General features: G+C 53.6%; 1 protein-coding gene and 1 long non-coding RNA gene across 8 annotated transcripts in view; one reads left to right on the forward strand and one right to left on the reverse strand.

The window, feature by feature from the left end:
- Positions 1 to 792: 792 nt before the first annotated feature.
- Positions 793 to 24,411, forward strand: part of ACSL6 (acyl-CoA synthetase long-chain family member 6) — a 62,524-nt gene continuing 38,905 nt past the window's right edge. For 2 of the 7 annotated variants that reach the window (XM_011969286.1, XM_011969287.1), the window contains exons 1-6: positions 1,210 to 1,349; positions 18,573 to 18,793; positions 21,860 to 21,974; positions 22,658 to 22,722; positions 23,298 to 23,399; positions 23,902 to 24,001. In XM_011969286.1, coding sequence (XP_011824676.1) covers positions 1,301 to 1,349; positions 18,573 to 18,793; positions 21,860 to 21,974; positions 22,658 to 22,722; positions 23,298 to 23,399; positions 23,902 to 24,001 — 652 coding nt within the window. In that variant the 5' untranslated portion in view covers positions 1,210 to 1,300. Of the gene's footprint in view, positions 1,106 to 1,209; positions 1,350 to 18,572; positions 18,794 to 21,859; positions 21,975 to 22,657; positions 22,723 to 23,297; positions 23,400 to 23,901; positions 24,002 to 24,411 lie in introns of those variants that run through there. The other 5 variants (XM_011969288.1, XM_011969289.1, XM_011969293.1 and 2 more) reach the window with 5 other exon arrangements.
- LOC105531362 lies at positions 5,838 to 9,274 on the reverse strand. Its single transcript, XR_001004788.1, has 2 exons — positions 9,055 to 9,274; positions 5,838 to 6,525 (listed from the first exon to the last, which is right to left on the reverse strand). It is a non-coding gene; the product is annotated as an uncharacterized LOC105531362 (long non-coding RNA).

Here is a 24,411-nt window from a genome sequence, read left to right on the forward strand (position 1 = left end):
GTGGGCCTGAAGAGATCTCGTGCTCTTCCACTCTCTGCTTCCTGACTTCTGCTCTCTGGTTTTCTATCCTCTTCCTCCTGGGCTGTGGCTTAGCCAGTTCCTGGCCTGGGAGGGCTGCATATAGAGAAGGCCGGGCTGCCTGAGCGCTGTCCTCGGTGCTGGAGTCCTGGTGGGCTCTGCATGCTTGAGGAAAACAAGCAAGGGCATCGGGAGGAGGTGATCTTGCATGGAGGTGTAGATGTTCATGGGGTGCCCACCAGGATGCCTACCCTTATTATTTCAGAAAATGTGCAGCTGGGCTTCCTCCTTTCAATCGCAGACACTGAAACAGGTGTCCAAGTCCTCAGCCCAGCAGTGTGGCCATCTGTGACTGTGTGTGGCTATATGGCCATTCATTGTGACTATGAGGGGCTTCTTGAGACCTCGTGTGCCACATACAGTTGTGTATGAAGACCATGATTGTCTGTTTCCTTACGAGACACCTGTGATTCCATGTGGCTGCCTGTGACCATGTTACTACTGGTGAACACATATGGCAGCCTGTGACCACACTGAGTCTCCTGTGACCTTGTGTAGCCTCAGACCTGAACTCGTGCGTCCGCAGATGATCTGAGCACTATCTGGTCTAGCTGCCCGATTTGTCAGAGCCTAGATGAACCCTTGCCACTCCCTCTCCTCACTGGTTTGCAGAGGTGGCACCTGGAGGCTCCCCATGTCTGCAAACTCGGGTTCTAGGGGGCGTTGGGGTCAACGGGCACCGGCCCACAGGAGTGTGCACCTCCTAGGACAGGTAACCGCGACCCAGCTGCCATTCGAGCCTGCCCAGCCATAAAACCCAGGCTGCTAGTCCCGCGGGGGCAGGGTCGCTCGTTGATGGGGTGGGTGGCGGCGGGGTGGGCTCAATGTCACGCTCTAGCGCTCGTCGCCCGTGCTCCCTCTTCCAGCCGGTTTCCCCAGAACGCCAGGTACTGACGTTGGGGAGCGGGACCAGAGAGGGCTGGTTCGCTCTGCGGCCGGGCCCCTCCCCCGCCCGGGAGCTCGGCGGTTCCGACACCGCGGTCAGCGCGGGGCAAGCCCCAGACCTGGCCCGGTTGCTGGGCAGGGAGTAAGGCTCGGGTGCGAGCGTGCGCTGCGCCCTCCCCCTTGAGCCGTCTCCGCAGCGGCGCGGGGAGGCGGGAGCTGCGGAGCCGGAGGGCGGGGGCTAAAAATACCCGGCAGCGGCGGCGGCGCGGCTACTGCTGGGGCTGCTGGGCTGCGGGGCTGCGGGCCGGGGAGGCCGGGCCGGGCCCCGCTGACCGCCATGCTGACCTTCTTCCTCGTGTCGGGGGGCTCCCTCTGGCTGTTCGTAGGTAAGTGCCCGTCCTGTCCGCGTCCGGAACTCCCATCTCCCGCAGGCTATGAGGTCTTCGATTGAGGTGGGGGTGTTACATCTCCGCGGCCGCCAAGCCCCCATCCCCGGCTGCTGAGCTGTCCCGTCAAGGTCCCCAGGGCCGCCTAGGTACACCCTCCGCCCCCAGTTCTCGCGGGCTCCGGGCCGGGTTTGGGGAGCACCTGGGTCTGCGGAGGGAGATGGGGGCTTGCTCACTGCGACCCACTATAAACCCCCGCCAAGTTCTTGCGTCCCCCTTCCCTGATGGCAAGGACCATCCGCGGATCAGATTAGGCCGAGCCAAGGCCAGGGACAGACATTGCGTCCTTGTCCATCTCCTGGGACCAGGAACCCAGGGTATTGGTCCCCGAGGTCCCACAGCAGGTCAGCTATGTAACCGGGACTGACCTGGGCTTCCTGATCCCAGCGAGGGGCTTCCTCACGACCCCTCCCTGCCCGTCCTTCAGCCAGAGTACAAGATTTCTGTAAAGTAGGATTCACCTGACTCCTCTGCTCTGCCCAGGGCTGCTGTGTCTCCACTGTTTCCAGACCCCTCCCCTCCACCTCACAGGAGTCAGCCTCATCACTGCACTTCTTAGGGGGCTAAGAGGAGCCCTGCTGGATCCCGCCTCCGCACTTACCTCCCCCAACCCCCCATACACCCACACCTGGAATCTCACCACAGGCCCTTTTATCTGCCAGTTCTACTACCCGCACCGGCTACTTCCCCTCTCTGAGCCTGGGGTCCTCCAGAATATAATACCACTAAAGGATCTCCACCTCCACCCCCACCCCCATGTGCAGATTCAGCCTGATAATTTATGTGCAGTGCTTGATCCTTAAATTGGCCTTAAACCTGTCCTAGTCCACAGCAAATGCTCTATGAATGTTAGTGTTTATTATGATCTCACATTCAAACAGCACCATCAGAAGTGGTAATAAAGCTCTTTATGAGCCAAGTAAGGGGAGGAAGTTGACCCTTTTGAAATCCTTACCTGATAATTTGTACGTGTTATTTAATATTCACGGAAAATCCTAGGAGGTCGGTGGCACCATCCCTTTTTTTACTGAGTTCAGAGGTCAATTGACTTGCCTAATGTCACATGGATATCTGGCAGACTGGGATTCCATTCGAGGTTTTAATTGATCAACCAATGCTAAGAGCTTGGCTGGCTCAGGCCTGAACCTGGAGGGTTGGTGGGCCAGGTAATCACTTCCTCCACCCCTACCATTGCCTTGAGTTAGGCCACAGGGACACTTCCTCTGAGCTGAGGGAGTGAGTGAAGCCTCCCTAATCCCCTCAGCTCCCTAAGCTCCTTCTGTCTGCCAGTGTCTGTGACCGGCTGTACAGGGGCACTCTGGTCCTGAGGCACATCCAGCAGGCAAGGACAGGGCTAGAGCTGGGGTTGGAGGTAAAGGGCAAGGATAATTAAAATAATGGTGATGGTGGTCGTGACAGCCACCATTTAATGCCTGCATGATAGATGGTCTCAGAACCTCTCCCCACTGCCAGGACCCCTTTGCCCTACTGTCAGGAAGCCCCCACCCAGCCATGGGTCCAAGGTCAGCTCTCTAAAAACTTGGTCTTCTGTGGCTGCAGGGAGGTGTCTAGGAACTGCAGGACCACTTGTGACCAGGGTCATCAGCAGCCTGTGAGAAAAAGTCCCTCACCATGTGGGGTCCTTGTCTGTGAGCAGGGTTAGCTGGCACTGACTCAAAGTGGAGTCCTGTTTCCTTGTGGAGCATTTCCTAAAGTGGTCAGCTGCCTCCTCTAATGGGAAACTGGGGGCTGCCTTGCTGAGAGACTATACAGGCCTCAGAACCGTCAAGCAAGAGTGATTCTTGGGGCAGGTAGTGGCTGCTTTCACAGAGGCCAAGCTTCTCAATGCAAAAAGCAAGAGGCTGAGGCTGGTCTATGGTGCTCATTGGATAAAATACCCCAGACAAATGCTGGGGCATTTTAAGTTATGTGTCCATCCTCCTTGAGACTTCACCTGGCCCCCAGCCTTTCTCTGGGGGCAGAAGAGACTCCTGAGTTAAGAGCTGTAGTTCTGTGAGCACACCTGAGAACATGCTCTGCCTTGTCATCTCCAGGGTCCCATGGTCCCATGGCAGCTGCCAGATCCCTTCCACTCAGTCAGTAACAGGAGGCAATGTCTCTCTTTAGTAGAGTTATGTGCTTTCTGCCACCTAACCTGGCCCTAGGGAGACGAGGTAGGGCCAGGCAAGGGCTTCCCTCAAGGGCCCTCAGGGAGAGATGACATGAAGTCGGGGATGGGGGTGTGGCATGTACCAGGAGGAGGAGCTGATTGTCTGGGGGAGGTAGCCATCTGTTCTGGGCTGTGTCTGTCCTGTTGCCTGCTGGAGAGGCCAGCAGAGTACTGGGCCAGTCCAGATCTCACCTGTGTGCTAAATACTAAACAAGGAGACAAGTAAAATAAGTCCAGTATGAGTCAGATGCTAGGTCTGGTTTGGGGAAGCATGCCCTCAGTGCCATAAACACCTAGAGGACAATGGGAGCAGTGGATTGGAGCTTCTGCCTGCCTATACAGCACCTTCGTGCAAAGTAGAAAGAAGTCCCACCCTTGGTGGATAACTATAAAAGGGCACACCTTCCTCTAGGCTAAGGCAGTCCCATGCTGCAGGGTCCAATCTGTTCCATCATATACCCAACCATCAGTGACCTCTGAGTGGGCTTCTGCAGTATTCAGGGGAATTTGTTAGAGATAGGGAGGCCAAGTTCCTAGTGGGGGAAGCCAAACCAGCGGAGTTTGTGGAAAAACTGCAATGAGGGCTGAGTCTTCAGGGTCTTGTGTCTGAGCAATGTGGGTTGTGGGAGAGGATTCTGGAGAAGGTTTTATTTGGGTGACAGAAGAGCCCTCCATTTAGCTGCTGAGTCAAGAGGAAGAGAGTGGAGTCCAGGAGGGTAGTAGGAGGTCATTATGATGTTATGGATAAGAATAGATGTGGCCCAAGGATGGCTTAAGTCGAGGCTGGGCTCCAGTAAGGAGAAGAGGTAAGCCCCCACCCCTGGTCTTTGCCTTAGGAGAAGTGGGGCTGGCCCTGGTGGGGTGAGACAAGGTTGCCGGTCTAAAGAATGATTTGGCATGCTCCTGGTTATAGATGCCTAGGGCAAGCGTAGACTTGCACACTTTGGCTTAGTTCAGGTCCATGAGATCCTCCCCTTACCCCATTCTGGGCTCCCATTAGGGTAGAGAACTGACTTGAGGTCTAGGGCCACCCCAGGGGTTTGGAGATGGCAGTTATGAATTGGGACAGATGGTGGAGCTCCAGGCAGAACAGGTGGCTCTGTGGCCAGCTGGGGACATGCCTCACAAACGAAGCCTGAATTTGTACAGGGTGCACCAGCATGGAGCAGGATTTTGCCCTCAGCACCTTCTCACAGCTCTCTAGCCTGTATGGTAGGAGCATACTGACACCAGGGGGCAGCAGAACCCAGTCATTATGCTCTCCAGCTGGTGTTCTGCCCCTTGTGATTACAAAGATTTATAGGTTGACCTTCAGAAGGCTGAATGTGGCTCAGCTACAGCCCCAGATGGGACTCAGGACTGTCCCATACATGGAGTGAGTGATCACGAGGCTCTGGCTTGTTTGTAAAAATGGGCAAAAGTTACAGGCTTTCGTATAACAGAAGCTACGCTGTGTATCCAGCTAGCACTGGGCACATAGTAGGCACTCAAATACTCATTAAGTACTAGGTGTGTGTGGAGGCGTGTTTTTATGGGATTAGCTGCTGCAAACAGGCTGACTTGGCTGCTGTTTCACTGAGCACCTACCATGTGTCAAGCACCCTGTCTATGATTCTCCGAGCTTTCCTTCCATCCTCCCACAACACTGTGGGCTGTTATCCCCATTACCTAGGTGAGGCCCTGAGACTCAAAGAGGTTCAGTGGTGAAGCAACTTGTAACAGCTGTGAGTCAGGCCACATTCTCAGACTTTCAGTCCAGGAAGGGACCACTAGGCATGATCAGTCAACCATGTTAGCTAAAATTATAATAACTTGTGTTAGGCTTTCCTTAAAGAGGATCCAGGATTCTGACATCAGAAAGGGAGTAGGGAAAGAAAAGGCATTCCAGGCCAAGGGACCTGTGTAAGGGAAGATTGGCAATAGGAATCTGAATGAATCTGAATGAAGTTGAAGGACAAATTCTGCTCGGCCAGTGAGGTTGCCAGAGCCGGACTCTGCAGGCCTAGGATAACAGGCCAAGCAGCATTGGCTTTATTCTGTGCAGTGGTTGCGTCAAGGAGGTATGGGTAGAACTGGACATGTGGATGACCAAGGTGACACTATTCCTGTGCTCCACAAGCCTCCTCCACAAGTCCCATGGTCTCCTTGAGGGCAGGGCCAGGTGTCTCATGTCTATGTCCCCAATCCAGAGTTGGGCACACAGGGTACATAAGTGTTTATTGCATAAACTAATGATATAAAGAGTTCCCTGAGAGTAATTTATTTTAATAATATGTTTTATAAGCTGTTTCATTACCACAAGTCAATCAGTAAACAACAGATTTTGAGTGTGCTCCTGCTAGGATGCCAGGCTTTGTGCCCAGCTGGGGGATGACGCCAATACGTTAGAAGCAGTAGGGAAAAGCAGGTGTAAGCTCCTTGCAGGCAGGGCCAGGTTACCCTTCACCGGAGAACCCCGAGTGCTGAGAATCAGTGCAGCCTGGAACAGAAGGAGGTGCTCCAGAAGTGTTTACTGAATGAATGAATGAACTAGTGAACCCACAGCTTCTGGGTGACCGGTTTTGTGGAAGAGAGTCTTCTCTGAGGGCTATTGCTTCCTTAGAGCTCCAAGGTTCCAGTCTCCTGATAGATGGGGAGCTTGGGCCACTCTGCCAAGCCTAGATGAGAGGAATTCCCAGTCAAGGTCCTCATCTCACTGGATGGTCTGGTGTGATGGCCCCATTCCTTGCGTTGACCTCGCCAGAGTTCCCACTAACCATCCACTTTGGTGGGGTTAGGGGAGTGCTATGGATGAGATGCTGCTTTGAGCCCTTGGGGTTGTCCTTCAGGATGCCCAGGGGTGGTTCCTCATCATTTGCTCGGCTGCCCCAGGAGATCCGTGGTAGGCGTGGTTATTCTCGGGCCTGCTTCCTTTGTGTAGCTCCTAATTCATGTGAATCTTGGGGCCTGGGACAGGCAGAAATGGGAAGATGAGAAGTGGATTGGAACAGAAATTCCAAGCCAAGCCGAGCTATCTATTCTGAGACCCAACCAATACTCTCAGAGCTGGAAGGATTTCAAATCCCAAGAAGTCCCACCTGACCCTATTTGCCAGCTCTTCCCAGAGACACCCTTCCTCTCCCTGCACCTAATCCAGGTATTTAGTAGGGGGTGTCCGGGGGAGTTGGGAATGGCTTCTGATTTGCCATCTGCCCATTTAAGCCTGTGTTCCGAGATCACTGTCTCCTGGGAATTTAGAGCAGGAAGCCAGACCAGTGAGGGAACAATCAGCATCTTAGTACTCAGCCCCTGCTATAAGCAAATGTGGGCTGGCACCTATTAGGGCCAGGAACAGACTTAGTAATTGATAGCTATTGGATAAATGAGTGAGTAGACAGGCCCAGGTTGACTGGGCAGCTCTGAGACAGACCCTATTGACCAGTGCCTGGGACCCGACCTCACTCTCAGCATAGCCTGGCCTAGCAGTGCAGGATGTGGATTCCAAGTGACTGATCAAGACTCAGTCCTGCTACAAAGCCCTGCTTTTCCCACCAACTCATGGACTGTTGTAGGGGCTGAGACTCCCCTGTGGGACTCCTCCTGCCCATGCACCCCTGTCCCAGCCTTATCTTTGCGGCAGACCATTCTAGACACTGACTGCAGATCCTGCTTGATAAATAGGCAGAAACGTCACTGGGAGAGACAGTGAGGTCAACCAGATATTGGATAGAAAGGGCAGCTGAGGCTGCACAGCAAGGACAGTCAGAGCTGGGACAGAGAGCAGCAAGGTGGGATGTGAGCTGGCCAGTGAGATTGGACAGGGAGGTTGGCTGGAGGCTGGATGGCAAGGCCTTTTGGCCAGTGAGAGGAAGGCAACTGTCAGTATGGAGAAAGTGGACTCAGTGGAGACCCATCCAGGCCTGCAGTGACCCCTTTGCTTTGGAAGGGGCAAAAGCTCTGGCCACTCTGCCCTGCCACTAGAGCTGATGCTGCATGAAGCCACCTAGACCCCAGGACCTGGCTTAGTGGCTGGAGAACTTCAGTGTTCATGGTGACTGTGCTTTCCAGCAGATGGGCTGGATGTGATTCTCTGGGGACACCTTCAACTCATGCATATATATATATAAACTTTTTTTTTTTTGAGATGGAGTTTTGTTGTTGTTGCCCAGGCTGGAGTGCAGTGGCATGATCGCGGCTCACTGCAACCTCTGCCTCCTGGGTACAAGTGATTCTCCTGCCTCAGCCTCCCATGTAGCTAGGATTACAGGTGCCTGCCACCATGCCCAGCTAATTTTTTTGTATTTTTAGTTGAGACGGGGTTTCACCACATTGGCCAGGCTGTTCTCAAACTCCTGACCTCAGGTGATCTAGGTAATCCACTCACCTCAAAATCCCAGCCTCCCAAAGTGCTGGGATTATAGGTGTGAGCCACCACGCCCAGCCAACTCATGCATATTCTGCAGGCCAACTCCCCTAAGCCTAGGTCTGTCTGTGGTGGCAGGGAGGGTTTAGAGAAAAATGGAGGGTGGGCCTTCCCCCATCCAGTAGGCTGGTAGGGGATTTGGGTGCATGTGTCCCTGATCTCCTTGCCGCAGACCAGATGTGGAAGGCTATGACCTGTGGGGCCAACTTTTCCAGATCACTCTGAAGTGTCCTGTCTCCTCTGCCTCCTGCTTCTGCTCCCTGGACAGTTCCATGACCTCTCACAGAGACATGCCTGGCACCTTGGCTTCATGAAGATACTGTGTGGCCCAAACGAATAGTAGTTTCCTTTGGCCCCAGAGGCTGACAAGACATATCTCCCTTGGATTTCAGGAGATCTATGGAGCATCCACCAACCCACCTATTGGAATTTAAAATCAATTCCAAAGTGGTTTTGTTCTAGATGTCCTCTCAGGCTCAATGGCCACATATGTGCTTGAGATCTTGCTGTGCTATTTCTCCTGATAGTGGGAGTCCGAGTGGCATCCATGCTCCACAGGGCACAAGGTCTGTGCTGTGGTTAATGGGCAACTCCTGGTGACAATGGGGTGTCAGAGAAGCAGTGTTTTGTCTGCTGAAAGTCAGCCAAAAAAAAAAAAAAAAAAAGATTGAAGCCTGACCTTGGCATAGAGCCTTGGTTGAAGAAGGAGCCCGAGTCCTGGAAGCTATTGATCCCACACACGGGGCTCTGGGCCGCCCTCATCTCCACCCCCAGCTCGAGGGCACTTGCGGCAGCAGGACTGTGGGCACCAGGCAGAGGACACACGTGGCCTCCATTCTTAAAAGTCCTCTCTGTGCACTGCAGGGTCTTCTCATGTACCAGCACTTTTTTCTTCCCATTTCTTTCTCCATGTTTACCATCAACACTGTGAGAATGACTGAAGTTTCCTTATACAAAAAAAGAGGTGCTACTTCAGACTCAGCCACTACTATTTTTGAAAAGCACAAAACCAACAGAGCCTCAGAGGGGGCTGACCCTCTTTCTGGATCCCACCTCCATCCCCCCGACCTTACATAGTGCTTTCCTCAGCAGCCACCGAGGCCCCCAGCTGCCTCTCCAAAGATGGTGGGTTCCTTCCAGTGGGGGCAAAGTGAGAGCCCCAGTGATGGGTGTTCACAGTGGGTCAGTGTGAACAACACCCAAGGACCTGCCTGGGCCAGCTGGGGCCTCGTTTTGCTTTGGTCTGAAAGACATTTTTGTTTTCTGGTGAGAACAGCCCCAGCCTGGCCAGGAGCCGGCCAGCGGCAGGAATACAAACCCTTTCATGTGACAGACCCAAGTGGAGTGATGCCCTCCTGCCAGCAGCAGGCCCTCCCCTGCCGCTCCTGGGAGATGGCCATTTGCATATTTCCCATTCATCCTGGCCTTGAAAAGGAGGCCTGAGTTCCCAGTGCTCCCTGCCCACTGAGGGCTGGGCTGCTCCAGTCTGGTGTTAACTCTGTGGACACTGTAGGTTCTCACAGGCCAACAGCAGAACTTGACCGCTTGCTGCTGGAGGGAGGGCAGCTTAAGGCTGCAGCTGCTGTGCTGCCTGACCTCCAGAGCGGAGATTCAGGAGGTGGCAGATTCCTGTTGACCAGCACAGCCTTTTGCTAAACTGGAGAAAATTCAGATTTGTTTCTTCTTGTGGCATTCAGAAGAGGAATTTTGTCAGACTATGGGGATGCCAGAATATTCAGCTATTTACCAGATTTGCCAGAAAGTGCACCCTTAACCAAAGGCAAAACTCTTTTTGTCTTGCTCACTTTCTAGTCTACAAAAACATTCAGTGACTCTTTAATGGTAGGTGAAGGAGCCATGCCGGATCCCGGCTGCAGCAGCAATCCCTTTGCCAAGGGTAGAGGAGCACAGCTTGCCTGGGGCACTTTTGCATACCAAACCCCCAGGGCTGAGTGCCATTAGCTTATGGGCTGTGACTCTGAAGGCATGAGGCAGATATACAGTACCCATCACTATCTTTTTCCTTTCTCCCCACAGCTAAGTGCCATCCTGCCAGCCTCAGCTTCTTGCCCCCGTCCTCAATGCAGCCAGGCCTCTGCTTCCTTTCTGCCACTGTGTGAGGGCTCCTGCCAGGGGCCCTAACATCTTACAGGCTCTTCCTGTGACTTACCAACACACTTCTGTCACTCTGCTATAGCCTTCTTCTCCTCCCTTTCCCACCCAGCTCGGATCCTCTCCTTGCTCTCCTTCCCTGGCTAAGGATGTCTCAGGTTCTATCTTTTGGGCATATCTCCCCTAGCACATGTCCACAGGAGACCAGCAGGGCTCCTAAGTGAACAAGCAGGCAAGCAAATCCCTCTCTTGCTCCCCCCACCTTAGTGACCCCCAACCATATCTTGGCAGGACCCTTCCTACTTCAAGGAGCTTCCCTCTAGCTGGAGGAGGTTGCATCCCATCATGCTTGTACCCCAGCCAGCTGCAGTTGAGCTCTGAGTGCATGGCCTTGCCATGAGCAGCCCATATGCCCTTTACTGGTTCAGGCTTGGTTTGCAGTGTGTCCTAAGTTTGAGCCAGTGACAGAAATGGATCATTGCTCCTGAGGCCAGGGCACCAGCAGTCCTAACGTGGACATGGCCGGGAAGGCAAAGGATCATGTTACAGCCACAGGACTTGGCTTCCTGCACAGAAGGACTTGGCCAGGGAGTGTTCCTCTGCCTGTGAGGTGATCGTGGCCGTGGTCAGTATTCATAGGGTCCTGCCTGCTGTCCCAGGGCTTGGCGTGGAAGGAACTGAACTCGTCCACACCATCAGTCCTGGTTGTCATACCCTGTAAATATTTCCAAAGGGACCACTGCTGTTGTTTTAGCTCCTGCTGTCCCTCTTTGCCCTGAGAACTTTGTCCTGCCTGATTCATGGTGAGGACAACCTTTATCTCAGAGCGTGTGAAAGACACTGTGTATCTGTTTGCTCCTCTCTTCTCAAGGCTATTCGTATTTTAAAGTTCCTGAAAGCATTGTTTGTGCCTGGCTTCCTGGTGTTAGCATCAGGAATGTGGACCCAGATTCCCTGAGCGGGGCTTAGGGTAAGTGAGATTTTTGAGAGGTACTGTCATGAAGATGGGGAGGCCAGCGGGCGGTGGAGGCCGCTAAAGGGAGGCTTGTTCACAGTGAGCTTGGGCTAGTTGCAACAGGTGGCTCTGTAAAGTGCTCAGTCACAGCCAGGCTTAGTTGGGCCTTTCTACATTCAAGGAGCTTAATTGAACCATCAGAGCTATGATCAGGCTCCTTGGGGAGGCTTGGCAGGTGATCCACCATGTAACCTGGCAATCCCATATCGTATCCTGGACCTCTGTCTCATGGGGGATGCACAGTGGGTCTCACTTGGCAATTTCCAAGTCAGGGAGGCTCTTTGCTCTATTTCTGCCCTGGTCTTATGTGGTTCTGCGAATCTAATTAAAACCCAAGAGGAAAATGGAGAGCAAGCCCCTCTCTCACAGCAGAGACAAGCTTGAATCCCTGTGTGGAGAGGGTAGGTGTTAGGCAAGTGTGGGTTGCTGTGTTTGCACCTCTGCAGACAGGGTTGCACATGTGTAACAGTGAAGGCTGTGCATTTCTTAACCTGGCGACTGGGCTGCACACTGCCTAGGACAAAACTACTCCCTCAGCTCTATGCCTCTGGCACTCTGTGGGATTTCCCACCGACCACTGGATTTCCTGCCCCAGAGACTGCCTTGAGAAGCATTAAAGGAAGCTTTTGTATTAAAAACATCTCTGAAGATATCTGGAGAAAAGTAAGGGTCCTGCCTAGAAGAAAGGGGAAGTGACTTTGTAGGCTGATCAGGGGTCCTCAGATATTTGTTCATTTTAATCAGGGTGGGTTGGGGGAAGCTAGGGCCAAGTTCCAGATGAGGGTCGCTGAGGCAGGAAGCTCTCCTCATGGCTCACCCAGATGATAGGGTGAGTAGTGGAAGCCGTTATCAGCTCCAGGGAAGGTGTTGCAAGCCTGTGGGCTCCAGACTTGCCAGGCAGTTAGGCAAACAGCTTTCAAGAGGGAGCTCAGAGCACTGGGTCCTGTCCTGGGACATTCTTGCAGCAAGGGAGCAGGGTTAAATTTGAATGGACAGTGGCCCAATGCAGGCAGACTCGTAATTGCCCAGAAGCACCTGATGTGAGTAGGGCCTGGGGGCAGTGGTAAGCTGGGTCCTGTGGCCTGGACTTGTCTTTTACTTATGAGCGGCTGTCACCATGAGTCTAGCTGTCTGTCTTATGATCAGAATGAATGTCCAATTCAAAATATGCAGTAATCATAGTTGTGTGCTCAGCCGCATGTTAGCCTGGAAGTAGGAGTGAAAATGCTATGGAAGTAGCCACCCACAGCCCTAAGCCTCACAGATCTTGCAGTAGTGAGACCTCCGGGAGTCCCTGGGACCTCAGTCTCTCAGTCTGGCAGAGGTGCTGCAGGACTTCAGAGCTCAGCTTTGATCCTAATAGGCAAGGGTGTGAGTTCTGGCTCCAGGGTGGCCATTCCTGTGCAAGCCAGGCAACAATATCTGTTAGTGCAGGCCTGACAGCAGGGCTGGTGTGCTGCCCTGGGGTCTTGTGGTGGAGATCGGCCACTATCTTCCACCTGCTGGCTCTGATCCTTGGTCCAGAGTGTCCTTACTCCCCAGAGCATCCCTAAGCAGATGTTTGATCTGGAACTGTGTTGTTTCTTTCCTCTTCCCAAGTAGATTGGCTGTGACTGTGACCTTGTGGGGGTGGGGAGCAGAGGCAGCCCCTGGGAGCGGCTGGAGGCAGAATATCCCGGGTGGCTGGTGCAGTCGCTCTCAGTGCCGGAGAGCTGGCATCCCCACCCCCTATTCCCCACTACTTCCTGTCACCCCCCCACCACCCCCTACACACATAAACTCATGCTCACTGCAGTCCCAAGCCCATCGCAAAGGCCTGGCCCTAATCGTTGTCTCAAATGGATGTGTGAGGAGCCTTTGTTTTTAAGAAACCCACCTGGCAAACTCTCTTTCTGAACTGCAAACAGGGTGAGGTGAGGGGAAAAGCAAGGGGGTGCAAGCTGAGGCTCTGGCACACTGGCAGGGTGAGGGTTAAGGCTGGGTTGCTTGGCTCTGAGCTGATCTGAGCCAGCACCGCCCTGCATGCAGATGGAGGTGGGGCTGGCGGGGGCCTTGAGGGGCCAGCAACTCCTTACAGAACTGCTCTGTGCCCTGGTCCCTGCCAGACCTGCTCCCACAGCCACCAGGGAGCCTGCGCCACCACTGCTAACGCCTCTACCACCACCCGGCTTCTCAGAGCAGGCGGCTGTTGCCATCGGCTGTCCCCAGGAGGGCAGACTCGGGGCAGGGCCTTCACCACTTTGTGCTTTGATCAAGATGTGGTAACTTCTTTCCCTGGGCCCCACAGGCCCTATAAAGGGAGGCTGGTTCTAGTGGGACGAGCTCAGCCGCCTCCCCAGTGCCAGGAGCCTGCTGGAAAGGTAGGGTGTGAATGCATCTACTTGTGCAAGTTGTCTTTGAGCCCCTTTGGCTTGCAAAGAGATGGAGTAACTGCTTCAGCTACTTACTGTCTACTAAGTGTTTCCCTTACTACATTCCTGGCACTGCACTCTCGGTCCACGAGCTTGTTTGAGATGAGGCCCAGAGGGGCAAAGTGACCTGCCCAAGGCCACACAGCTATCAAGAGACTGAGTCAAGATTTGGACCCAGGTCAGTTCAGCACCGGAATACCCCCTTTGGGCCTTCTCCCAAGCTTGTTTGCTAGGGTCCCTGGGCCCTGGGAGAGGTCGTAGTTTTCTTTTAGAGTTCTTCACTTGGAGTTGAAGAGATTCTTCGATGATTTGGTGGCTGGGCTTGAGCTTCTCCACCCTTTTTGAAGACCTCAGAGGTTTTCAGAGGCCCAGAACTCCATAAGATGAAGCCCTATTAGAGAGGCTGATACAGAGGAAGCTGGAGTGATTCTAAGGGGAGGGAAGAATCTGAGGATCATGGAGAGCCTCAGTGTGATCATTAGTTTGGACGCTGGTCCTAAGGCAATAGGAAGCCAGATCAGATTTTTGAGCAGTGGCATGACATGCTCCTATCTACATATCAGGAAATAACTTTGGTAACAGCGCAAGCACCTGTTAGAGCAAGGAGACCTATGGAGAGGGTGGTATGGGAGACTGGGCTTTGCTTGGTGGTGGCTGTCAGGCCAGGGGCTATTGGGGTAGAGAGGAGTGGTCGGGTATCCAGCTAGACAGTGAAGCTTAGAGTATTAAGGTTAGGAGGCTGGACCAGCAGAGGGTTCTTGGAGCCACGCCAGGGTCCCCAGGGCCATTTCCACAGTGACTGTGCTCTGGGGCTTTGCTTCTGCCACCCCACCACCTTGGAACCAACATATTTCCCACCGGGGCCCCTTTCTTCCTGTTCTCTCCCGTGCTGGATTGCCCTACATCAGCAGAGGGCATGCTGAGGTGGGAGGAAGTTCCAGTTTCCTCAGCCTTAGATACTACTTGGTATTCTGAACTGGTCTGTGCTGAAGAAAAAGATGTCGGATATTCCAGGAAGAGAGGAGGAGGCGGCTAGTTCATGTCAAGTGGCTTGTTCATGCCTGGGTCCTCCTGCCAGGTGAATATTTACAAACACAGCCACTCACCTGGCAACACCAGCACCACTGATTCCCTTGAGTGCTGTCCGCACTCCCCTTGCCCCCGACACACACACAATACACATCTCTGCTGCAGCCAAGAGAGTCTCTTGGGGTATGGAAGGAGGCAGCACAGCTGGGACCCTAGAGACCACCAAGCCCTACCCCAGGTCAAAAGAGAGGTGTGGAGGTCAGAGGAGGCCAAGGCCCTGTGAAATAATGAGATGAGACCAGACTCCAAGGCTGAGGCTTGGTGGCTTGGGCTGACTGTGAGGCCCATGTCCTCAGGGGACCTGGACTCACAACTCTGCCTTGCAGTGGCTCCCAGGTCTGAAGGGAACCTCAGTGTAAATGCAAGCAGTTCTGACTGACTGAGAAGGTTGGTAAGCCTGAAAGAATGAGACCCTCTGGTTGCTGCCCAGCCAAGGAGGGGTGCAGGCCCAGCCTCAAGGCCAGAGGAGCTGCCACTGCTGCAAATACCTCCTTTGGGGTGAGCACCTAAGTAGAAGTTGTAAGGAGGAGTGGGCAGCCCAGCCCTTTGTGCACTGCCTTCCATCACCCCAGGTAGGAGAAGAAGGACTCAGCCAGGAGAAGTTGGTGAGTTCTTGATGTGAGACCAGGAAGAAGCCCACCCATGTGGGCTGGCGAAAAATAGCAAATGACTGGCCTGACTGGCTTGTCCCCTCACACAGGCTCTGGTGGCCTTGCATTTCCCCCAGCCCCTGAACCCGGGCCTGGGTTCTTCCAAGCAGCTGGAGCTGGTTGTCTGTGGGCTCAGTGCCAATGCAAAGGAAAGGATGGATTGTGAGAGTGGGCCCAGTGTTGGCAGGGGCTGGGGTGTCCATACCACATGAGGGGCTGGCATTGAGACTGCAGTCTTGGGCTTGAGTCCATGCTCTACTACTTCTTTACTGTGTGCCTCGCTTGCTGAACAAGGTGGCTTCTCCAGTGGAGTCTCTGCTCCCACCTTAGAGGGAGTACCTGCAGCTGTTGTGAGGGTCAAACAGTACAGTGCGTAGGAAAGGGCTGCCCAGGCATCAGGAATTCAGGAATTTTAGGCCAAGTCCCCTTCTTCCTCCCACTGAGGACCATGGTAATATGGTGACTGCTGAAAGCTCAGCATATCCAAGAGGCCAGCCCCACAGACTTGTAGCACTGATCTTTGTATGAGATTTTGTGGGCTCAGTGCTTTATTTTCTGCACAGAATATTCTGTTCCCTAAGTGTCCCATGTGCTCTTTCAACTCCAGCCTTTGTATATTTACTTTCCTCTGCCAGGCCACCCTTTCGTCTTTATCTTTCATTCTCAGGATCAATATCACTTCCTGCCAGAAGCCTGCCCTGACTCCCTCATATCTGCGTCAGGCAGCTTTTCTGGCTCCCCATGTCTGATCATAGCACTGCCCATTTCCTCATGTGTCCTCCCCATGGGACCGAGGGCAGGCCCAACTCTGAGCTAGATGACAACAGGGACCGTGTGAGGGTCTGCTAGATGGGTAGAAGGACAGATGGATGACTTGACTAATCTGGGCTGTGCTCTGCAAAAACTCTAGCATTGCACCGAATGCCACAATACACAAAGCTTAGAGTCCGTGAGCAACTGCCAAGGACCAGGGACTGGTGGTAATGAGGTATCCTTCCAGGGTTCCCTTTAAAACTTTTGGGATATACAGCTGAGCCCTCATGCTACGCATGAGTTTTTTGGTCCTTGGCTTCTCAGATCATTGAGTCAGTTCATCTCCTTTAAGAAAAATGTCCATCAGCTCAGAACCCACCCTAAGAGCTGGCGAACATGTCTGGGTTTTCTACTAAGTAGTGAGTCATTTATCTGATAGGCCTGACTGTGATTTTATCTTCCCATCTGCAGCTTAGGGAAGTAAATGTCCCAAGAAGGCCAGCAGGTCACCTCCCCAGAGTCTTCTCCAGAGTGATTTTCCCTGGTGAATCCACTGTGGTCCGTAGCTTGTCCTCTGCTTTATTATGCAGAAGCTGAATTGGATGGATATGCTAGGAGTGGGTTGTTCCTCCAGGATGGTCTCATAACTGACCCAGCTCAAGGAAGCGCCTATTAAAACTGGATTTCCAGCTCAGGAGCACAGTGACAATACCACACTTGGCCAGAGGCTCACCCAGAGCCTATGGGTGGCTGATGAGTGTTCCCAGGACTCAGCCTGCTGTGCCATCTGCACAGCATAAACTCCTGTGGGGCCACAGTGTCCAGGCCAAATCACCTGTGCCCAGTGCTTGAACCAGTCCTGCTCCTGACCTCTTTTCATGTGTCCTGGGCTGAGCAGTCCTCTTGGTTTGACAAGCATATTCTTTAGCCATCTCTTTAGTCCTCCGAACATGCCAGATGCAGTGCAAGAGGCTTTATATGTCTAAATTGTACTGCCCTCATTTTAAAGATGGGGAAGTGGAGGTTCAGAGAGGAAGGATAGGCTCAACTTTGCATTGCTCATAAGAGAAGGAGAAGGAATTATAACTAAAGAGTTTTTTGACTGTCTCTGCAACTGACTTCATCTCTGGTGTTTTGATGTTATGGTTTAGCACAAATGCCATTTATTGGGAGTTTAGCAGATCTCCCCTCTCTCAGGGGTCAAGCAATTGTTTGACTCATATCCCACAGCTGCAGAGTAGCCGCTATTGCATTCTCCTTGCTTCCCTTCTTGGAAGCACAGCCATGCTTCCAAAGGCCAAGGGCCTGTGAGGAGGGTGCCTGTGGATGGTGCAGGGCAGCCTCAAGCCCATCCTGCCATCTCTGGGCTGGCAGACCTGTAGGTGCCTCTAGCCTCAGGTCCTACTAGGCAGTGACATGAGGGGGTCCCATTGGGGATGCCAGCACCCATCACCTTGCCCACCCTTGATAGTTTCCTCAGTTCCAAGCAAGGTGCAGAACCCCTGAGCCAAGCTGGCTGTGTATTTGCTCTGCCAACACTGCCTCACTTAGTGGCTGAGAGGAGGATGCAGGAGGCCCCTGGGGCCTGCTTCTCTTTCAACCATTCGCCAGTGCTTCTCACAGAGACCTTCCTTCTGTGTACCCTAGGGCATCTCCCATGTCTCCCTGATGGACCCACTGTACCCGCTTGGGCTGTAGTGGGTGAGAGTGGCTCCCTGGCCGCCATCTGTGACATGGCAGGACATGTTGGTCCCCTGGGGAGCGCACACAGCACTCTGCTGAGCCATTTCGCTCTGAGCGGTGGTTTCTCTTCCTACCAGTTTAACACCTTCTCTCCTCTGCCACCTGCCTTGCTTCTGAACACTTGCTGATGGGATCAGGGAGGACAGCACAGGGCCCAGTTATGGCGGGGCCAGCTGTCCTCTTGGTACTCGGTCAGGGACAGTGCAGAGCCATAGTGCTCATACAGTCAGATAGGTCTTCACCTTCACATCATGAGGGCTGGAGTATTTGTCAGGGCTGATCTGCAGTCTGCCCTGCCCTGCTTCGGTCTCAGTCTCGCTCAGGGTCATGGCCTGGAGTTGGGAGATTAGAAGTAGAGTGGGAGGAGCCTGCATTCCTTCACCCCTGGGCACCGTGCTGAGCACTTCTACTGCCCTTCCCTCTTCTCCACACCCCAGGAGCAAAGATAAGTAAAACGCTACGACAGCAGTCACACAGGAGAACAGAGCACCCAGGCCCTGAGGCCTGGGAGGCATCATTCCCAGAGCTGCCAGAGCAGTGGTCCTGGAAAATATGGAAGCAGCTGTCAGCCATGGCCCAGGGCCTGAGTGTGTGGTTCTCAGGAAAACTGGGCAGGATGTGTGACGGCAGAAGGTTCTGGCCTCTTCCTGGGAAAAGCCCTTCTAGGTAGCCAGCTTCTGGGGTGCACTCTGTACATCCGAACTCCCCCAGGGCCTGCCCTGTGGTGTATCAGACCAGATATCAGGTCCTGTGACCCAGGACCCCTCCCTAACCTGCCCGTCAGGTCTCTTGCCTCATCTGACTCTTGTTTTCAACAGAGTTTGTCCTCTCACTTCTGGAGAAGATGCAGACACAGGAGATCCTGAGGATACTGCGACTGCCTGAGCTAGGCGACTTAGGCCAGTTTTTCCGCAGCCTCTCGGCCACCACCCTCGTGAGTATGGGTGCCCTGGCCGCCATCCTTGCCTACTGGTTCACTCACCGGCCAAAGGCCTTGCAGCCGCCATGCAACCTCCTGATGCAGTCAGAAGAAGTAGAGGTGAGCAGGGTAGGAGACGTTCCACTACGGAAAGTAGGGGGCAGAAGACAGGCATCTTGGAAGTTGAAACCAGACTTGTGGCTTATTTGACCTCACATGGCCCAGAGAAGCTCTGTCTCTCCTGGCAGTCAGTCACCTAGCTCTGCAGCAGCCTTGGGCAGGGTCTCTTACCAGGCACTCCTTCTGCCTCTCCCAGCAACTGCCTCTGGGCAGAGCCTGACCTGGGCCTTCCACTGGGCCTCTGGTTTGCCTGCTTCTCGGGTAGGAGGGCCTTGGCTCATTGGTATTGCAGTAGGAAGCCTAAGCAGGTTCATGAGGAGCTGCGTGGTAGATTCCCTCCCAAACTCTCCCGGTCTGGTACTGGGACCCAGGATTCAGCCTACCCCTGGCCCTGCTCTCCCTGAGCACGTGGACTCACACATGGTGCCACCAAGGGGAAGACGATACAGGGGCCAGTGGACAAGGGTGTTCTAGACTAAGCCTGGAAGGACTGGTGAGGTGTGTTTCATTATTAAGTTTATGGAATTTATTTTTGCCTTTTAAAAATTTGCTCCTCTTTAATTCTGTTCATTTGGAATAGATAATGTATTCACATAGTCCAAAAGAAACAAATGGAATGTACTGAAAAGCTTCTGTCTTCTTTCCTGCTCTCCCAGTTCTCTTTCCCTGAGGCAACCTGCTAATGCTGTGTCCTGGCCATGAGCAGATGTGTAGAGACACTCACTGTGTTTTTACTCATATCCACCACATACCCTGTTGTGCACCTTGCCTTTTGCTCTTGACAATTCACCTTGGCTATCATAAGCATGTTTTGCCTTGTAGGGGAGAGTGCAGGTTGAGGTAGGGGCTGGGATCTTCAGGGCATTTTTCCAGCAGAAGAATGGTATGTGCAAAGGTGCAGGTGTGTGCTGAAGCACATGGGGGCTTTGTGTGGGCTGCTGGGTAGTGGAGAGGGGCTGGAGATGGGCCAGCCGAGTGCTGTGGAGAATGGCCTTTGGTGACTGGCAGTCCTGGGTTTGAAGCCTGGCTATGCCTCTGAGTTGTATGGCCCTGGGCAGTTTCTTAACTCTCTGAGCCTCAGGGCCCTCAGTTGTAAAGGGTGTAATAAAAAGAGTACCTGCTTTCTAAGGTGTGGTAAAGATTGGGTGTGATGACCCAGAGAAGTCACTAAGGACAGCTGTTTTTGGTTAAGCTTGTGATTATATCACATCTGGAGAGGTCAGCAAGGATAGAGCTCCGTGAACTGTGCAGGGACCGGCAGGGGGAACAGCGTGGAGCTATTAGAGGTTTTCAGTAGGGAGATACATGGCCAGTTTGTGCCATAGAAGGGTGGGTGTGACAGGGGCAAGCGTAAGTAAGCAGCTGCAGGCACCTGGGTTGGAGGTGACAGTGGTCTGGATGGTGTCAGAATGGTGAGATGGATGACCCTGGCTCATGTGTAGGGGCCACTGAGTGAGTCACCTTGTGGGTCTGGAAGACAGGACATGGGATGAAGCTAATGCCTCCCTTCCTGGAATGACTGCACCCTCCATTGCCTCATCCCCCAGGAGCACAGAAAGCCAGAGTGGCTGCACCAGAGTAGGCAAAGGAGACAGTGGTAGGAAACGAGATGGGAGAGGCAAGAGGGGCCCAGATCAGACAGGGCCTGGCAGCATTGACTGTGCCTGCTATGTGGTGAGAAACAATTCAGATCATGTCACTCCCCCCGGCCTGAAATCCTCTCCTGGCTCCCTATTACCCTCAACCTCAAGTCTATATTCTTTGCCTTGATCTGCAGCCTCTCTGGCCTCCTCCCCGATCATTGCCATCTGGAGTTCCATGTATTGCCTACAGTTCCCCAAACGCACCTGTGCCTCCTGCTGGTGCATTTGCATGTGATGCTGCCTATGCCCAGGTTGCTGTTCTCTCCTTCTCACTCTGCCCGGCAACCCCTGTGCATCCTTCGAAGCCCAGCTTGGCAGCTGCTCGCTAACACACATGCCCAGTTGTTGAGCCTCTTCTGTCCCTGGCATACAGTCTCTCCTTGTACCATATCTGTTGCCCAGGTGCCAACTGGGTCTGATTGGATGTGTCCCAGCTTCTCTTGCAGGTCTTAGGTGGGCTTGGTTCTTGAAAGCACTGGCCAAGCAGAACTTTCTGCTCCAAAACAGTCGGGAGCTCCCTGTGGTTTTGAGTTTGGCTGTTTGCTTTCTGGTTCTCACAGATGTTTTTTTCCTTAGACCTGCTGTTCCAAGAGGTGGCAGGTTCTGGCCCAGCCCAGGGTAGCTCAAATAGTGCTTGAAGAAGAGGTGGAGCTGTGATACTGGAGAGCTGTGAAACTCTCGCCCCCTGGGGAGGGGTGACAGGGTAGAAGGGGAGGAGGCAGGAAAAGGCTGGCTCTTCACCCTACTCACCAGCACCGAGGGGATTTGCCACCTTCCCACTCTGCAGCCGTGCCTCTTTGGGCCCAGGAACTTGCTGCCTGCCTCTCCTCCCTCACTGCACATGAACATAATTCAGCCTGTCCTCCCTTCCTAGCCTCCTAGGCCTCTGTGTCTGGGACAGAACCTTCAGCACAGTCCTCTAATTCACATCATTACATGAATGATGGGTGGCAGCCTTCTTAGCTAACACCACACCCAACTGATCCTTAACTCGAGCATAGCAGTAGGTGATGGGATGGGAGATACCTTGGCAGGTTGTTCCTGAATCCAGCCAATACTCCCCACTGTGTTGTATGAATGAGCCATGGGTGTGTATGAACAGTAACTGAAAACTCTGGACATTCTGTATATGCTGATCTGCTGTGAGAAAGCTGTATGTGTGTGTGGAGTTTGTATGTGAGGACACTGGCATACCCGGCCTTCATGCATGAGCCAACTATGTTGGAGTGTGGCTACATGCAGATCGAGTGTGTACAGTCCAGGTGTGTGTAGTCCATGTGTACGTGGGCACACAGATGCCACAGTGCTAACTGCATGCACGGGTTGTACATCTGAGCTGTGTACAGCCTTGTGCATGCTGCGGCCCTTTCCTGGCACCCCTACCTGCCTCAGCCAACTTCTCTGGCCGGTGCTTGGCTTGTAGGACAGTGGCGGGGCACGGCGATCTGTGATTGGGTCTGGCCCTCAGCTACTTACCCACTACTATGATGATGCCCGGACCATGTACCAGGTGTTCCGCCGTGGGCTTAGCATCTCAGGTGAGAAGGGTTGTGGGGGTGTGGAGGGGCTATGTGACAGGGGTTGAGTGGGTGCGAGGATGGGTATACAAGCATGATACCAGGGACGTGGCCGGTGAGCTATCCCCAGGTTCAGTGGAGAGAAGCTACTCCTGGCCTTCCTCCTACCAGTCAGAGAAGCAGCTGTATTATATGGCTAAAGGGCTGACCTCAGCTTTGTTCCAGCCCTTGGGACAGCTTGACCTTAGGCTATCTCTTGGCCCACACTCTATACTCTTGGGGAGCCTTGAGCTGTCAGGCCACTGGCTGGCATGGTTCTGAACCTGAACCTCTGAGATGTCTGGGTGCTCTCAGGGTAAGAGGCAAAGAGAGGCAGCCTACCACCTCTTCCCAGTGGCCCCCAGGTGTCTGTATCCTTTGCGTCTGTAACAGGGATCACCACACAAGTTATGGTGGGGACTGAGCACTGCATCATTCCCCATTTCAGACCTCCCTGATCCCTGGGGTGATGCCATACTTGTGTGCTTTGGGCCCTCTTGGGCTTCAGCAGATTAGACACGTAGCTGGCAGTGCAGGAGGGAAGTTCACTTGGCCCATGGACACACTACAGTATGGGATGTCCATCCAGGTTTCTGATGGGCGGATGCAGGTGGCACATCCACTCTGACCCCTCCCTGGCACAAGGCTTTCTTATCTCTCTGCAGGGAATGGGCCCTGTCTTGGTTTCAGGAAGCCCAACCAGCCTTACCAGTGGCTGTCCTACCAGGAGGTGAGTGATAGAGGACAGGCCCCACCCTGGCCACCCATACAGATCTGGCACTCAGGGCGGGTAGGGAGGGATGCGGGCACCTGCTGGGTCTCGGAGGGTCATTTATTTCCCTGGCCTGTCTGCCAAACTCCTGGCAACAGCCTTGAAGGACTTCCAGCATACCTGGGTTGGGAGTCAGGGAGGTCCCTCAGATCTATAAGAATCCTGGCTGGGCGTGGTGGCCCATGCCTGTAATCCTAGCACTTTGGGAGGCCAAGGTGGGTGGATTGCCTAAGCTCAGGAGTTTGAGACCAGCCTGGGCAATGCAGTGAAACCCTGTATCTACTAAAATATGAAAAATTAGCCAGGTGCGATGGCATGCACCTGTAATCCCAGCTACTCAGGAGGCTGAGACAGGAGAATTGCTTGAACCCGGGAGGCAGAGGTTGCAGTGAGCAGAGATTGTGCCACTGCACTCCAGCCTGGGTGACAGATCGAGACTCCATTTCAAAAAAAAAAAAAAATGCCTCCTGGGGATCTCCTTCCCCTGTTGAAGAGTCCTTGTTTTCTCATCACTTCCCCACATCTGTGTGCAGGTGGCCGACCGGGCTGAATTTCTGGGGTCTGGACTTCTCCAGCACAATTGTAAAGCATGCACCGATCAGTTTATTGGTGTTTTTGCACAAAATCGGCCAGAGGTGAGCATCCACCTTGACTGGTTTAGAGGGATTCATGGGGTAGGGCTTGGCTACCATGGAATAGTCCTGCTTTCACTGTTTGTAGGGCCCAGGACAAAAGAAAAAACAGAAACCCTTGGGCTATGCCACCACTCCTCTTCCCACCCTGGCTCTACCCCTCATCAGCACTGGCCACCCCAGTCACGCTCCATCCACACCCCACCCAGCTGTACCAACAGCTGCCCCTTGAGCCAGTGGGGAGGAAAGACGTGAGGAATAGGCTCATGCGGGCTGTGGAGCTGTCCTTGGGGCAGTTTGGACATGAAATCCGGGAGTTACAGAATTCCCTGGGACAGACCTGATCCACAAGGCTGTGGGTAAGCAGACACAACCCATTAACCTCATGGATTCCTTGCCACAGGCATAGGGCTTAGAGCAGGAACCCTGGTTACCTGGGCCTAAGGGCAGGACAGCCCTCTAATCTTCCCTCTTTCCCCACCCGCTGCCTTGTGTGTCTCCATAGTGGATCATTGCGGAGCTGGCCTGCTACACATATTCCATGGTGGTGGTCCCGCTCTATGACACCCTGGGCCCTGGAGCTATCCGCTACATCATCAATACAGGTAAGCCCACTGCCACCCCACCCTGCCACTGGCAGCCTCCAGTTTCTCAGGTTATGCTGATTGTCTGACACTTGTAAGAGGCACTTTGCTCTCAAAAAATACTAGGGGCTTACACTGTGGGTCCTGAGTTGGCTTCCTGAGTCAAGCTGTCCCCAGTCAGACTTCACCTGTAGGTTCCTTCCACAGGGCTCAGCTGCCAAGAAGGAACCTCTGCAGCACCCTCCACACAGGGTACAACCCTCTGAAGTTCATGACAGCTTTGCACAGATGCAGGGGGTGGTAAATATCTCAAGCAGACCTGGGATGATGGGGGCAGAACCTGGAACAAAGGGAAGCTTGGAATCTGCTTGAAGAGGTTCCCTGGCCTTCTGCCCTTGGTTCCACCTAGGGCCCATGGCACATTCCTCTGT

The sequence above is a fragment of the Mandrillus leucophaeus genome, unplaced genomic scaffold (genome assembly GCF_000951045.1).
Source record: "Mandrillus leucophaeus isolate KB7577 unplaced genomic scaffold, Mleu.le_1.0 Scaffold88, whole genome shotgun sequence".
Classification (NCBI taxonomy): domain Eukaryota; kingdom Metazoa; phylum Chordata; class Mammalia; order Primates; family Cercopithecidae; genus Mandrillus; species Mandrillus leucophaeus.